Raw genomic sequence first — 13,571 nt, 5'->3', positions numbered from 1 at the left:
CATTCACAACACTTGGTAAGACATGAATATTTAAAGTCAGGAATGAGACCAGTGGAAGCTAGCTCCACTGCTAGTATGAGATGTGTGGCTAAGCTTAGGGAACCATTGTTCTAACAATGAACACGTTAATCCTTTTGTGCTAAGGGTACTCTCTACAAAACAACTGTGAGATGTATAATGCTGTATGGTAGCGAAACTTGACAAGTGAGAGAAGAGGATACTTGCAGACTGGAACACGCATAAATAAAAATATTTAGATGGATAAGTAATGCATAACTGGGTGACGGAATGGAAAAAAGTGTATTGTGAAAGATCTGATGTGTCAGATACTTGAGTAACTGAAGCAACTCAGTAGGCTAGGGTAGTCTGGACATGTGAGAAAAGCAGAGGGTGACTGAATAGTAATGGAGAGAAAAATACCCAGAAGCAGACCAAGAAAGGTTCTTTGAAAGCAGTGATAAGAAACAGGGAAGTGAGCATGGAAGTAAAAAAGTTACTACATGACAGTATTGTGATACCAACTCTAACGTATGGAAGTGAAGCTTGGACGTTGTTGGAAGGGCACAAGTTAAGAGTGAGAGCAGTGGAAATGAGTTATTTAAGAGGAGCCTGTGGAGTCACATGGAGAGATAGGCTGACGAATGAGGATATAAAGGAACGTTGTGGTGTTGATGTGGATGTGATAGGGAGCGTTATGAGGAACACACTGAGGTGGTTTGGCCATGTGGAGAGGATGGAGGGTGAAAGACTGACGAAGAGAGTGTATGTGAGTGAGGTGGAGGGGGGAAGAGGGAGGGGGAGGCCGAGGATGAGATGGAGGGATGGGGTGGAGAGGTATATGAGAGAGGGGGGTGTGAGTTGGGAGCAGGGCAGTGAGATGGCGGGGGACAGGGCGACTTGGAGGCGATTTGTTTGTGGCCACCCCAAACGGGATTGAGGTGTCTGGCAACAGATAGATAGATATATATATATATATATAGTCAATACTCGTAAATCGCGTGTTCATAAATCACGATTCGTAAATCACTGCTAAGTGGCCATCAGACCGCTGCCAACCTTAAATCACTGTTAAGTCACGAAAATCGTGGACATAGGCACCCAAGTGGGCCTTTTCCGATGAGAACTGTAAACCGCAGCATTCAAACTGAAAATCGCGACCCAACAACCAATCACCATGCGTCCCTGGTGGCAAGTATGCATACTAATGCCGCCATGTTGTTGTTGTTCTTGTCCTGCCAGTCTGCACACTACCAAATGTCACCGTGGTATACGAGAGCTACCTACTTTTTTTTGTGCAACTTCCCCCCCACCTCCTACCTACCATGGCCCCTCCCGACCCCCCAATGAACCGCTCTAAGCAGTATGGCGTCAAGAAGCCGCCGCCGTTGTCGTACAGTCAACGTTTGGAGCTCATTCATCATGTTGAGAAGGGAGAGAAGTTTTCAAAGCTGGCGAAAGAGTTTTGAAGGAACGAGTGCTGAGAGGCTCTAAGTTCTTCCCAACATCACCCCACTCCATTCACTTAAGCAATTTCGTCATAGGATCAAGGTGAGATCCTTTAACATTGCTTATTTCTATTTAATACATGCACTGAATATTTCTAAATTTGTATGTTTGTGTTTGATGGTGCCTAGATAGGCATAGGTAGGGTGCTGTAGGGGCGGGTTGGCCAAAGTCCAGACCCAAATTAATTTTTAACATGAGTTATTATTCATAAATCACGGATTTCGTAAATCACGGCAGTGGTCCAGACCCAAATTGCCACAATTTACGAGGATTGAGTGTATATATATATATATATCCCTTCCCCCCCCTCCATCAGATGCATAGGTTCCACGGCAAGGTTACAGATACTCACATATATACTGTACGTATATGTATATATATATATATATATATATATATCCCTTCCCCCTCCACCAGCAGATGCATAGGTTCCACGGCAAGGTTACCGATACTCGGGTGTGATATTTAATGCAAAGTTGACCAGCTTCCCTCACCTAAGTAGCTTTATGTGAATAATAAGGCCCAACCACCACTCAAAAACCCTAACAGGTCCCATCCACCTGCAGAGCTTTTACCCACTAGACCACCATCATTTAGTTTTATGGTTACTGCACCACTCAACATAGTATGACGTTGTAGGTCAATGGAAATAGTTTGGCTTGCCATTCAGTGTAGAACATCTGTAAGTAGTTACAGTACAGTTCACTACTATATTGTGGAGTATATGTTTGAGTCAATAATGGACAAATAATGTCCAGGTAGGGAAAAAAAAAAAAGGAAAACAGAAAAAGAGGGGGTCTCCTTTTTGACACCCACTACCAATTTATTTTCCCAAAAAAATACTTGATTTCTGGGTACCTACTGCATGAAAAATGCATAAAAACGCTGTAAACATTTGCAGTGTGGCAGATGGTAGAGAAGGTTTTTGAGGACTTTCAGGTGATAGAAAAGAGAGTAAAATGTGCAAAAGAAGTGGAAAGTAGAGTGACACAAGGAAGGAAAGCAGCTGGCACTATGAAGGCCTTGATAAAGAAACAGAGGCTTGAGTGTTGCGGTTGAACGAGGCTTGCGTGGAGTCTTGGTGTCAACCTTACTTGCGGATGTGAGATTACAGTGTGACATGAAAACCATGAGTCAAGATTAAGAGCAGTTGAGACGGGAGTGCTGAGGAATGTACATGGAGTACAGAGTGGATAGGGTACAGAATAATGTGATCCGTGAAAAATGCGGAGTGAAGAAGCCCGTGGACACCAGAATCAAAGAAAGTGTCCTGAGATGTTATGGTCATGTGGAGAGAATGGATGACAACAGAGTGGTAAAAAGGTATATCTGAGCAAATCTGATGGAGGGAGGAGGCAAGGTAAGCCCAAGAAGGTGGAGGGATATGGGTGGTGAGTGTGTGGGGAACGAAGGTGTGGAAGTTGGTGAAGCTGAGGGACTGAAAAGAGATGAAACTGGCTGGATGACTTTTGTGTGAATTGCAAGACCAGAGATTTGGCACCCCTTTTCAATGTGACAGCGATCAGACTGGCTCTATTAGACAGGTATATACGACGCTATAGAACGTGATGAAATTTTTTTCGCCTATCAGATGGAGTCAGGATTTCGAAGGCTTGAATGATGAATGGAGGTGTGGGCCATTGAATTGGGCAAACTTTGACTGTCTGAACGTTGCTATTTCCCACCCTGCCCTAGGGTGGGAAAGAAGGTCCAGATGATGATGATGATAAAAGGTCTAGACTGAAAGCCTTTGAAGGGCGAGATGTGGCTTACAGATCAATATCGAGCAGACATGTTACTCATATCTCCCTGATTCAAATATCGTTAACTACACTTATAGCAATATCCTTTAACATTACTTGATGGTCCATTAAAAAAAAAAAAACGTTTAAAGCTTGATACCAAATTTTTGTGTGAATTTATAAAACACTAAAACACAAAGTCATCAAAATGACCAGGGCCAGTATATACTTGTTTTTTTATAGGAATGGATCTCTTCCCTTGGGAGGGGAAGCCATATGAGCTCAACATGTTGTAAGATGGGCTGACAGAGGGACTGGCATTTACAAAAATGCTCTATGCTTTAAGGGTGTGGTTCATCATTTGGAACACTAATCATGATGAGAAAGTACACAACATGCATAGCCATCTCTCTTCCCCTCAATGAAGCCATGAGCCTGCCACTAACGGAAGAGCCAGACATTATTATCACTATATCCCTATATGGCATGCAATTCCATTGTTCAGGGTAAAGGAAATACAAAATGCTGCAGGATTATTCTTTATAGAGAATACACGCTCCATTTAATTAATGCAAGTACCAGGCACTAATATATTTTGTTATTAATCCCTTGCATTGCTCAACAAACATTTCTGTTTCTTGCTTACTCCTGACTATTCAACTTGGGAAAGACTTCTGGTACTGAAAGGGCTAATGAAGGCTATATCTAATCATTCCAGTTTAGACAAGCTCTCCAAAGCTAATTGAATTCATCTGACGGCTGCAAAAATAACACAAACTGCAACACTGGTGCCAAGTGGTTAACTTAGTATGGAATAGTATGGTAATAGAATAATGCACCCCACAAATGAGCAATAATAGTATATTTTAACTAGGAAATTCTAGTTAAAGTATGGCATCATACAGCAAAAGATTTAACCAAAAATTTTAGGTACCTGATATTTAGATAAAGTTGAGGAAAGTTCATTCAGGAAGCTAAAGCAGAAAAAATGCATAATCAATTTTACAGTGTCTGAAAGGAACACTGTAAATTAATTTAAATAGGTATTCATAACTGGGCAGACTGGACATTAATTTATATACGTATTCATTATTGTCTCACTTAAGTCTGACTGAATCATATCACCAGTGCAGTGAAATCTTTGATCTTTAATTTTTGTAACAGGAGTTGCCTTATATGTTCTTCAGCTTTTATTCCTTTAGTTAAACATTACTGAGTAATAACAGGGCAACATTACAGGATTCACACGAACAACTGTGCAAAAGGCAATGTATGTAGGCTACTACCCGTTCAAATGCAGTCCTGTATTATCCATACTCCTTACAGATATCCATGTCAATGAAATCAACACCCAATCCCAAACAGCACCATATGAAGAGGAGCACTGGAGGCTGGGGCAAGGTTACTCAGTCCCGACATTTAAGGCAATTGTGACCAGCCTCATCTGCCCACGAGTGGCATTATGCAAACAAGAAAACTCAACTACCCATCAGATGGAAACCCTTCCACACTCTATCTGGTTGGTGTGCCATAACCCACTAGACCACTAGGCATCATCTGGTTTGTGGTTAACATTAGGCCTATATATATAAAACAAAAAAAAAATATGGAATAATATCAATGTTAAACTAAGGATAACATGTTCTAGAAAATAAGTACTGTGCTGCAAGCACAACCTTGTTCACTATACATTAACAAGCATGTTCATGAAGCAATTAAATAAATAATCAATTAACTGTTACATTCTACCTTTACAGATCTGTAATCCATAACTTGCAAAAAATAAAAAAAATAAAAAAAAATAAAAAAAGTACATGACAAAGTGTCATATTTTACATATACAGTAAGGAAAGTTTTTCTTTAACTAATCTAAAATTATTCCTCTTCTGTATATATGAAAAATGATAATACAGTATTTATGTCAATATTTCAGTCCTTTATGATATGGCTGCATACTTCCTTGTCAGAAATTCAGAAAAGAAAAAAAAAATGCACAACGCTTAAACAATAATTAGTTAGTTAGTCAGTGTTTGTTTTAATACTCCAATCTTTTATATAATAGTTCCACACAGATAACCAAATTTCCTAAAATTACATTCAGTACCGATGAATGACAAAAATAATAGAGAGTCTGCCTCCCTTGCATTCTGACAAAATACCAAAGCATTCAATCAAGTAGTCTTTATTACAATAAATGACAGTCCTTTATATATTAGCTGTATATAAATTATATAACATATATTCTAGCATGGAAGTCAGTATTAATGACTGATTACAAACAACAAAAAGCCTGCTTTCCTTATAGACTGGAGAAACCAACACAATCATTCAACGTCTGACTCCTACTACTGAGTATAAAGACTGGGTGTGAAGACAATATCTCTCTTGATGGCTGTCGAAGCTAACTCCATTTTCTCCTTCAAGTTTGGATCGCCAATAATATGGGCAGCATTTCTAACATCTTTCAGTGTTTCATCTAAACGCTGAATGCATTTCACTACAATTCCTTCCTGAACATCAGTCAGTTCCATTATTTTGTTGAATTCCATACCATTTGCCCACTGAAATACTACTTCTGTTAAACCAAAATTAAACTGATCTACAAAGTCCCCCACTGTTTCAGGAAGCCCACAGTCTTTTTGGACTTCTCCAATGCGCTTTGCAACATTCCTGAACTTTTTAATGCCTTTTCCTAACTCAGCTGTCAGCGTTGGTTCACTGCAATTTTTCTGCTGGAACACCATGCTTGACAAAAGGGCAGCTATCTCTTCTATTGGGGTTTCTGCAAACACATTCTCTAGGACCAGTTCTGTTACCATAAGTTCATGGTTCCCCATCTCACAAGCCACTCTACCCTTAAGGGTTACTGTGTTATTGTCCTCAATGTACTTAAGATCTTTCAGAACTTTAATCCTCATCTGATATTCAGGATGGAGTTGAAGAGCCTCTTCAGACATGAGAAATTTCAGGCGGCCTATTTCTTCACGAAGGCTCAGCTTCGCATAGGCAACAATAAAGTGCTCTTTAAACTGTGAACAGTCTAAGCAAGAATTCTCACGCACTTTTTTCTTCCAGATATCATGTTTGTGCACTTCACTCACAGCTGTGATTTCTCTAATGCCAAGATCTGTCATGAAGTCCAAGTATGACAGGGAATCTCCACCAGATTCATTTAATCTTTGCAGTTCCCCTATAGCTTCCATGACTGACTGAGAAGGGGGATCATTTTTAAACCTTGGAATCTGTCTCTTCTTTATATTGTCTATGATCTTTACAGGATCAATTTTAATAACCTTATTTGTTATAGCTGCCAAGTTACGAGGTGTGATTTCTAGTAAAGCCTGGTCTGATGTGTCCTCCAAGATATCAAACTTTTCTTGGCTGGCAGCAAGGATCTCTCTCAGTTCAAGCTGTTCTTTTGGGAGAGTGTTGGGTTCATTCTTGTTTCGTAAAATCAACACTGATAGTTTGTTTTGATCTTTTGTATCTACTTTCAAAAGGCAAGCTAAATGGTACTGGTACTGACAGTAACAAATTACTACAATTCTTCCAGGGCTCATGGCTTTTACTACTCCTGGAAATCCAAGAATTAAGTTGAAGACATGTTTCCTTTGTTGGACATATTCTTTTGCAGCTGCATAGTACTGTTCAACATCCTTACACATCAAACATGTGAATTCTGGTTCCTTAGTTAGTTTTTCTTCTGCAACTTTTAGTTCGCTTTCATACTTACTCTGATTTGCCATTTGCAAAGCTTCTGAGAATGATCTCTTCATCATGTCTTGTACGCTAATCCTCTCAACTCTCAGGATATTCAAAATCATCGAGTAAGTTAACTTAAACTGAGACTGGAGCTTGGTAGGTTTGCCAAGCATCATGCGATGGAGGTCAGCCATCTCCGGGACCTCAGTCTTACAGAGAATAATGACCGTGCCAGTGGAATCCAGACCACGTCGACCTGCACGCCCTGCCATTTGAATATACTCACTTGGCAGCAAATCACGAAAAGCTTCTCCATCATGCTTCCTGATAGAGTCAAATACAACACACCTTGCAGGCATATTAACACCCATGGCAAATGTTTCTGTTGCAAACAACAGCTTTACTAGTCCTTTGGCAAACAGCATTTCCACTACCTCTTTTAAAATAGGCAGAATGCCACTGTGGTGAACACCAATCCCTTTGGTTAACAATTCCTTCATATGTATAACTTGTGGTAACACTTTGTCCGAGCCCTGCAATTTATCAACACATTTCTTGATAAATGAATGAATTTCTCCTTTCTCCCTGTTTGTGGTCAAATCCTGACTCATTAACTGACTGGCATTACTATCACACCGCTTCTTGGAAAGAGTGAAAGCAACTACTGGCAAAAGGTCTCTTTTACTAAGATGATCAATGAGACCAATCCACATATTCTTCTCCTGCTTCTCTCCCAGGTGCTGTCTCCCAAATTTAGGTCCTTGAGTTTGCTGACTTTTCTTTTTCTCATTCTTAGCAGTAACAGCATCATTGTACCCCTTTTGTACAAACGTTCCATTGGCATCTACCACCAGAAAGCGTTCATCTTTGCTCTTGCCACCTGTGCCAGTGTAGAGAAAATGTTCTAAAGGAACTGGGCGTTTACTAGTACTGATCACATAAATCTTTCGTCTCTTAATCCTGCCAATCCAATCTGCAAATTCAATGGTGTTGGGAACAGTTGCAGATAAGAGCACTATGTTGACTGTATCTGGAAGCATAATCAAAACTTCTTCCCAAACATGTCCTCTTTCAGCATTATTTATATAATGAACTTCATCAAATATAACCCATTCTAAATCTCTAATTAAATCACTACCATTATAAAGCATGGACTGAAGAATTTCTGTTGTCATGATCAAGCAAGAGGCCTTTGGATTAATCTGGATGTCACCTGTCAGCAGACCTACATCTTCAAATTTAATCTTGAAGTCCCTATACTTCTGGTTAGAGAGGGCTTTGATTGGAGATGTGTATATTGCTCTAGTCATGTGCTTTAGAGTAAGAGCAATAGCATACTCAGCAACTACTGTCTTACCAGCTGAAGTATGTGCAGCAACAAACACACAGTCATGTTTTTCCAAACGAAGAATAGCTTGTTTCTGAAATGTGTCCAATTCAAATGGATATGTGCAAGCTGGGTTTGGTACCTGAGAACTAAAGTCATCAACAGGTGCATTTATATCAATATTTTCAGCCCATTCAGTATTTTTAGCAATAATGTGTGTAGATCTTGAGCTGTCACTGATGTTTAACACAAACTCTTCCTTTTTGGGAGGTTCAATGCTGAAATTCTGAACTAGTGTCTTGTCTTCCTCATTTAATTCTTCAAGAGACAGGCCAGTAACTTTCTTAATTTTCTTTTCTTCTTTGTCATCAAATATCTTCAATACACTTTCATCGACATTCAGCATGTCTGTAATACTTACAACTAGTTCAGGCTTTTCTTCGGGCTTCTCCTTTTCCTCCTCTGGCACTTTCTTAGGAATTTCAAAGGCCATACCCCCAGAAAGCTTTGGATGCTTGGTGAGGTAGTTGCTGGGGTCCAGGTTAAATTCTGCATCAATGGATTCTTTATCAAGGACTGGTTCTGGAAATCCTCCAGGCCAAAATGGAAAGTTAGTGGAAGATCCTCTCACTATTTCTTCTGGTGGACCTGGTGCCCGCCTCATGGAGAGAGAGTTCTTAGCAGTTGCCCCAGCATCTTTGTTAGCTAACTCCACTATGCCAGTTATCTCGCCTGTTGCTGGGTCACGTTCTACTTCCAGACGCATGCTAGGGGGGTGCACAGAAATGCTATATAGTCGCGTTGGATCTGGCTGCCTTGGAAAAAATCGTCTTGAGTGGACAGGGTCATGAATGGGCAGCTTCTCCGGAGTCAGAAGATATTCTTCTATCTGATCTCGAAGGTTAGGGATGATTGGAGGGAGGCCCCCAAGCAGTCTTCCTAGGACATCCATGATGCTCTTGGTCCTGAAACAACAGAATATATTCATGAAACTTCCTATGATACCTTTTTATTTCAATAAACTGTTACTTTTTAGAAATCTACATAGCTACAGCTATTAAGAAGTTCAGGGAGCTCTTGCCTCTCCTGACATTGAGAGGACTCTCCCTACGTGCTAAGGGGTCTTTGTATGCAGCATGTGTTAGGAGTGTAATGCTGTATGGCAGTGAGACCTGGGCAGTGAAGGAGGAAGATATTCGCCGGCCCAGACGTACAGAAATGACAATGATTAGGTGGATGTGCAGTGCGTCCCTGCGTCCAAGGCCTGGAGCGGCTGGGTTTATGATGGAAGAGTTGAGAGGTAGGATGGGACTGGAGTGTGTTGGTGTTGTGATGAGGAGAGGTAGATTGAGATGGTTTGGACATGTGGAGAGGACGGAGGATGGTAATTGGGTGAGGAAGGTGAGAAGTGTTAATACTGGAGGTGGGGTTATGAGGAGTAGACCGAGAAAGACATGGGACGAGGTCATTAAGTGTGACCTTAGGGTTACGGGACTGAACAGGGAGGCTGCAATGGATCGTGCAGCGTGGAGAGCCGCCATTAGGTGACCAAGGCCGACACATGCAAGCATGTTGGAGCCTTTAAAAACGAAAACAAAAACGTCTTCTCACAAGGAGTTTGTCAAGGAATGAAAAGCTGGTAGTGGAGGCCCTTTCAGTCAAATAATTCAACACTTTCATGGCAAACACAGAACCACTGTTCAGGAACTTGGAAGGACATCTAATACAGTAAAAGCTCAAATAACCGGAATGCATGGGGATTTTTCCATTCCGGATATGGAATATTTCTCTATTGTATTTTGTTTTTCTCTTGGAGGGAACTGTTACTGCGGGCTCATGGCCTTTGGTTCCTTCTTCCTCGCATAAAAAAAAAAAAAAAAAAAAAAAAAAAAAAAAAGATAACCAAATGTTACTCTTAGAAATTTTCTAGGAGGTCAAACAAATGGAACAGGACCAAACTTGGGACTTTATTTCAAAAAGTACATTACACAGTATCAGATACAGTACTGGTAAGATACAGTACAGGTAAGACAGCAAGAGAAACTGTACCGGACTGAAACAAACCAGCAAACATTTTCAAAAATTATGTAAAGAAAAATTAAGCATATGTTACAGGCCAAAATAATTTTGAAAACTTAGATGCTTACACTACCAGTACTTTATCCTGTACTGTACAGAACTAATCAAGACTTTTAGGGGGATCATCTGGATCATGAGATGAGGATTCAGACAGTGGAGGAGAAATGAAAGGAACATGGTAAAGACCGGAAGAAGTGGAAGGAACAGGATCAGAAGATGAAGAAGTAGAAGGAACAGGGTCAGATGCTGAAGTGGAGGGATTAATTTTCTGTCCTTGCTTTACCATAATTTTTTTGAACAAATCTTTTATACTACAGTAAAAGTCCAATATTTCGGCATCCAAATCCCCGGCAAATCTGACATTTCGGCAGTTTTGAGAAATAGTCCCATTTATGAAAATCTCCGATCGTTCGGCAGATTCTCCGATTTTTTTCGTCAGTCTTGAAATTCTCCATGAGGCTCGCCAGCTAGCTACCCGCCTTAGTGAGTGAGATAGTGAAAGTGATGGAACGAGTCTACCACTGCCATGAAGCTCAGAGGCTAGCTCTTTCTCCTATAGCATAAAGAGAGGACAAACATGTAGTGAGTCTAGCATGGGAAAGAGAATCTGTTTCGCCATTCTTCCGAGTTGTTGCCATGCTGCTGCCGACTTCTCTTGATTTTTCTGTGTGCTTTGTGAACTTCGTACCGAAATACCTCTGAAATTACTATTCGAGTGTGCTGTAAGCACCGTAACATCAGACAGGAGCTTTGTAACACCTAAGTGGACCAGCCGTGTGTTGTGAACAGTATAAACATCTTCTGCGTGCTTTGAAAATGGCCTCCACGTGTGGAAAGTTAACTGGTGTTAGCAAGAAGCGTACACATAAGATGTTGACTATTGCTCGGAAAATTGAGCTGTTGAAAAAATTAGAGGCTGGCATGAGTAGGAAACAGATTATGGATGAGTTTAACGTAAGCTCCTCTGCTCCCTCCTCTCCATCACCAACAGCAGTCTCTGAACCTCAAGCTCTACTGCCGCAGCAACAGGGAGAAGAGTCCTTAGAGCCTGTTGCAGGACCCTCTACTGCTGGGGACTTCTTCCAGCAGTAGCAGACTCCAATCAACCCCTTCTATTGTACATATGTAAATAAGGAACCTACTATAAGTTTAGGTAAGTGCATGTGAACTTGTAGGCCTACTGTACCATTACATTTATATACAGTATGTTCAATAATTTCTTTATTTTTCATATTCATGTATAGTACTGTATTCATTACAGTATTGTACAGTATCAAACAGTATACAGTACTCTCTCCAAACACATTTGTAATGATGTGAGTAATGATGATAGTGTTCACCGAAACATATAAGGTACTGAGTGGGTAGGGTTTTCGATAATTCGGCAATTTTGATATTTCGGCACTTGCCTGGTCCCACAGATGTCGAAAATTCGGACTTCTACTGTAGCTTGTTTCAACAATTTTTGGTTTTCATCCAGTTATACGTTCCGGTTATATGGATGTGCTGATGCATCTGATGCTGGTTAATCGAACTTTTACTGTATAAGCTTACTGTCCCAGTAATCCTCAACTCACCACCCTGTTGCCCTGTGGGATAGTTGTGGTAGAAAGAAAAAAAAAATAATAATAATAAAAAAGGACCCTTCAATTTCTATGGTCACACAAGACCACAAATTCACTCTTCATTCATATCATACAGTAATAACCCAAACTACTGATTACAGCATGATCATGCACAATATGGCACCACAAAAACCGAAGGCCACTACACTCAGAGCTTTCATACTATGCAATCTATTTGTATAATAATTTTTTGTTTCCATAAACTTGTTTCACAACCCAGTATTCTTACTTCCCTTGGACTATATTCTACATGCTGTCCGTCAACTTTTTGTCATGTAGGCCGCCCATCCCACTCACTGCCTGAAAAGTGGGTGGAGGGGAGGGGCCATGTCAGGAAGGGGGCTGGGCTTAAAAGACAAGTTGCATGATGGCAAGTACAACTTACACAGATATCCTAAAATGAGCAAGCCAAGTTCACCTCGATACCAATACATGTTATAGCTAGGTTTGGTCATTACTGATATACGAGACAAATCTATAAGACAAACAGTTTCATCTTTTCTGCAAATGATTTATGGTACCAGCTGCTAACAAGTACAGATGTATGAATATTGGATAGATGCAGGACCCTATGGGGCTTTACCAAACAAAAGCATCATGAGAAACTTCATTAAATGAATATTGGATAAGTTACAATTGATGTGGGACCATATGGAGATTAGCAACATATGGAGCTTCATTAAACAACCTTGCATGTGAAATCCTTTGGCAGCTCCTTTGAAGCACCATTTGGGCTTCACTAAATTTTCACATAATGAATGCTTGCACGTATGGAAACCTTTATGGGTAAGGCGCGACTTCCTGACCGGGCCACTCCCAACACCTGAGATGCACCAGCATCAAAAAATACGAAATCCATAAATGTCCTGTCCTTCACATTTATCAGGCGACATTGTGATTGAGCTGGTTTGTGATCGAAGCAAAACAACTGGTAAGGACAAAGCGGGTTAAACTTCGTGGAATGCACAGCCACCTAACGTACGGTACAAATACGGTACTGTATTACACTTCAGGACTTTTATCAATAATTTTATGAGTGACAATAAGTAGGGAAGATGGCAAAACATACCTGGAGTATATCTAATTATCGGTGGGTGTTAAAATCCACTCTCCCAGAGGAAATAAGCATCAGCGTGGATCATGACTGGCTCTTCCTCCCGACTCCGTCGAGTCCACGCCACCTCCGTCTCGACCTCAGCTGACAACCAAAACACTGCCACGGATCTTCGTTGCTTTCCCATTTTCTTAATACTCAAGTTTCCTAAGAGGCTCAAACGATCAGATTATTGCAAAATACAAGTTATGAACACTCCAGCCGATTGCTTATAATACAACAGTACCTTATATGGCTTAATGAAGGAATCTTGCCAGAGGAATTGAGCAGAGTGGCGGGAACATTAACGCAGGCGCAGCTCCTCATAAACACTGCGTCCCGATCCCCTTTTTACACGTTATTTCATTTTCTTGTAAAACTTCCATCTTCATTCACTCAGAAGAGAAGTATAGTTAGATAGTTTTGCAGTATTAAATGATGAGCTACGTCAGATCGTTTCTTTATATATCCTACGATGTTTAAGTAAAATAACATTA

At 40.5% G+C, this 13,571-nt stretch overlaps 1 protein-coding gene across 1 annotated transcript; it reads right to left on the bottom strand.

Annotated features, from left to right (window-relative positions):
- Positions 1-3,779: 3,779 nt before the first annotated feature.
- On the bottom strand, positions 3,780-13,147 carry tst (superkiller complex helicase subunit twister). Its single transcript, XM_080284550.1, has 2 exons — positions 13,051-13,147; positions 3,780-9,242 (listed from the first exon to the last, which is right to left on the bottom strand). Exon 2 carries the CDS (start codon positions 9,227-9,229, stop codon positions 5,594-5,596), a length of 3,636 nt encoding a protein of 1,211 aa, XP_080140676.1. The 5' UTR covers positions 9,230-9,242; positions 13,051-13,147; the 3' UTR covers positions 3,780-5,593.
- Positions 13,148-13,571: the final 424 nt, after the last annotated feature.

The sequence above is a fragment of the Coenobita brevimanus genome, chromosome 101 (assembly GCF_032717465.1).
Source record: "Coenobita brevimanus isolate Jiangsu-jjx chromosome 101, ASM3271746v2, whole genome shotgun sequence".
NCBI classification, from domain to species: Eukaryota; Metazoa; Arthropoda; class Malacostraca; order Decapoda; family Coenobitidae; genus Coenobita; species Coenobita brevimanus.
This window is presented reverse-complemented; position numbering and strand designations above follow the sequence as displayed.

Coding starts and splice junctions, on each gene's coding strand:
- tst (XM_080284550.1), bottom strand. CDS start 9,229: ATGGATGTCCTAGGAAGACTGCTTGGGGGCCTCCCTCCAATCATCCCT.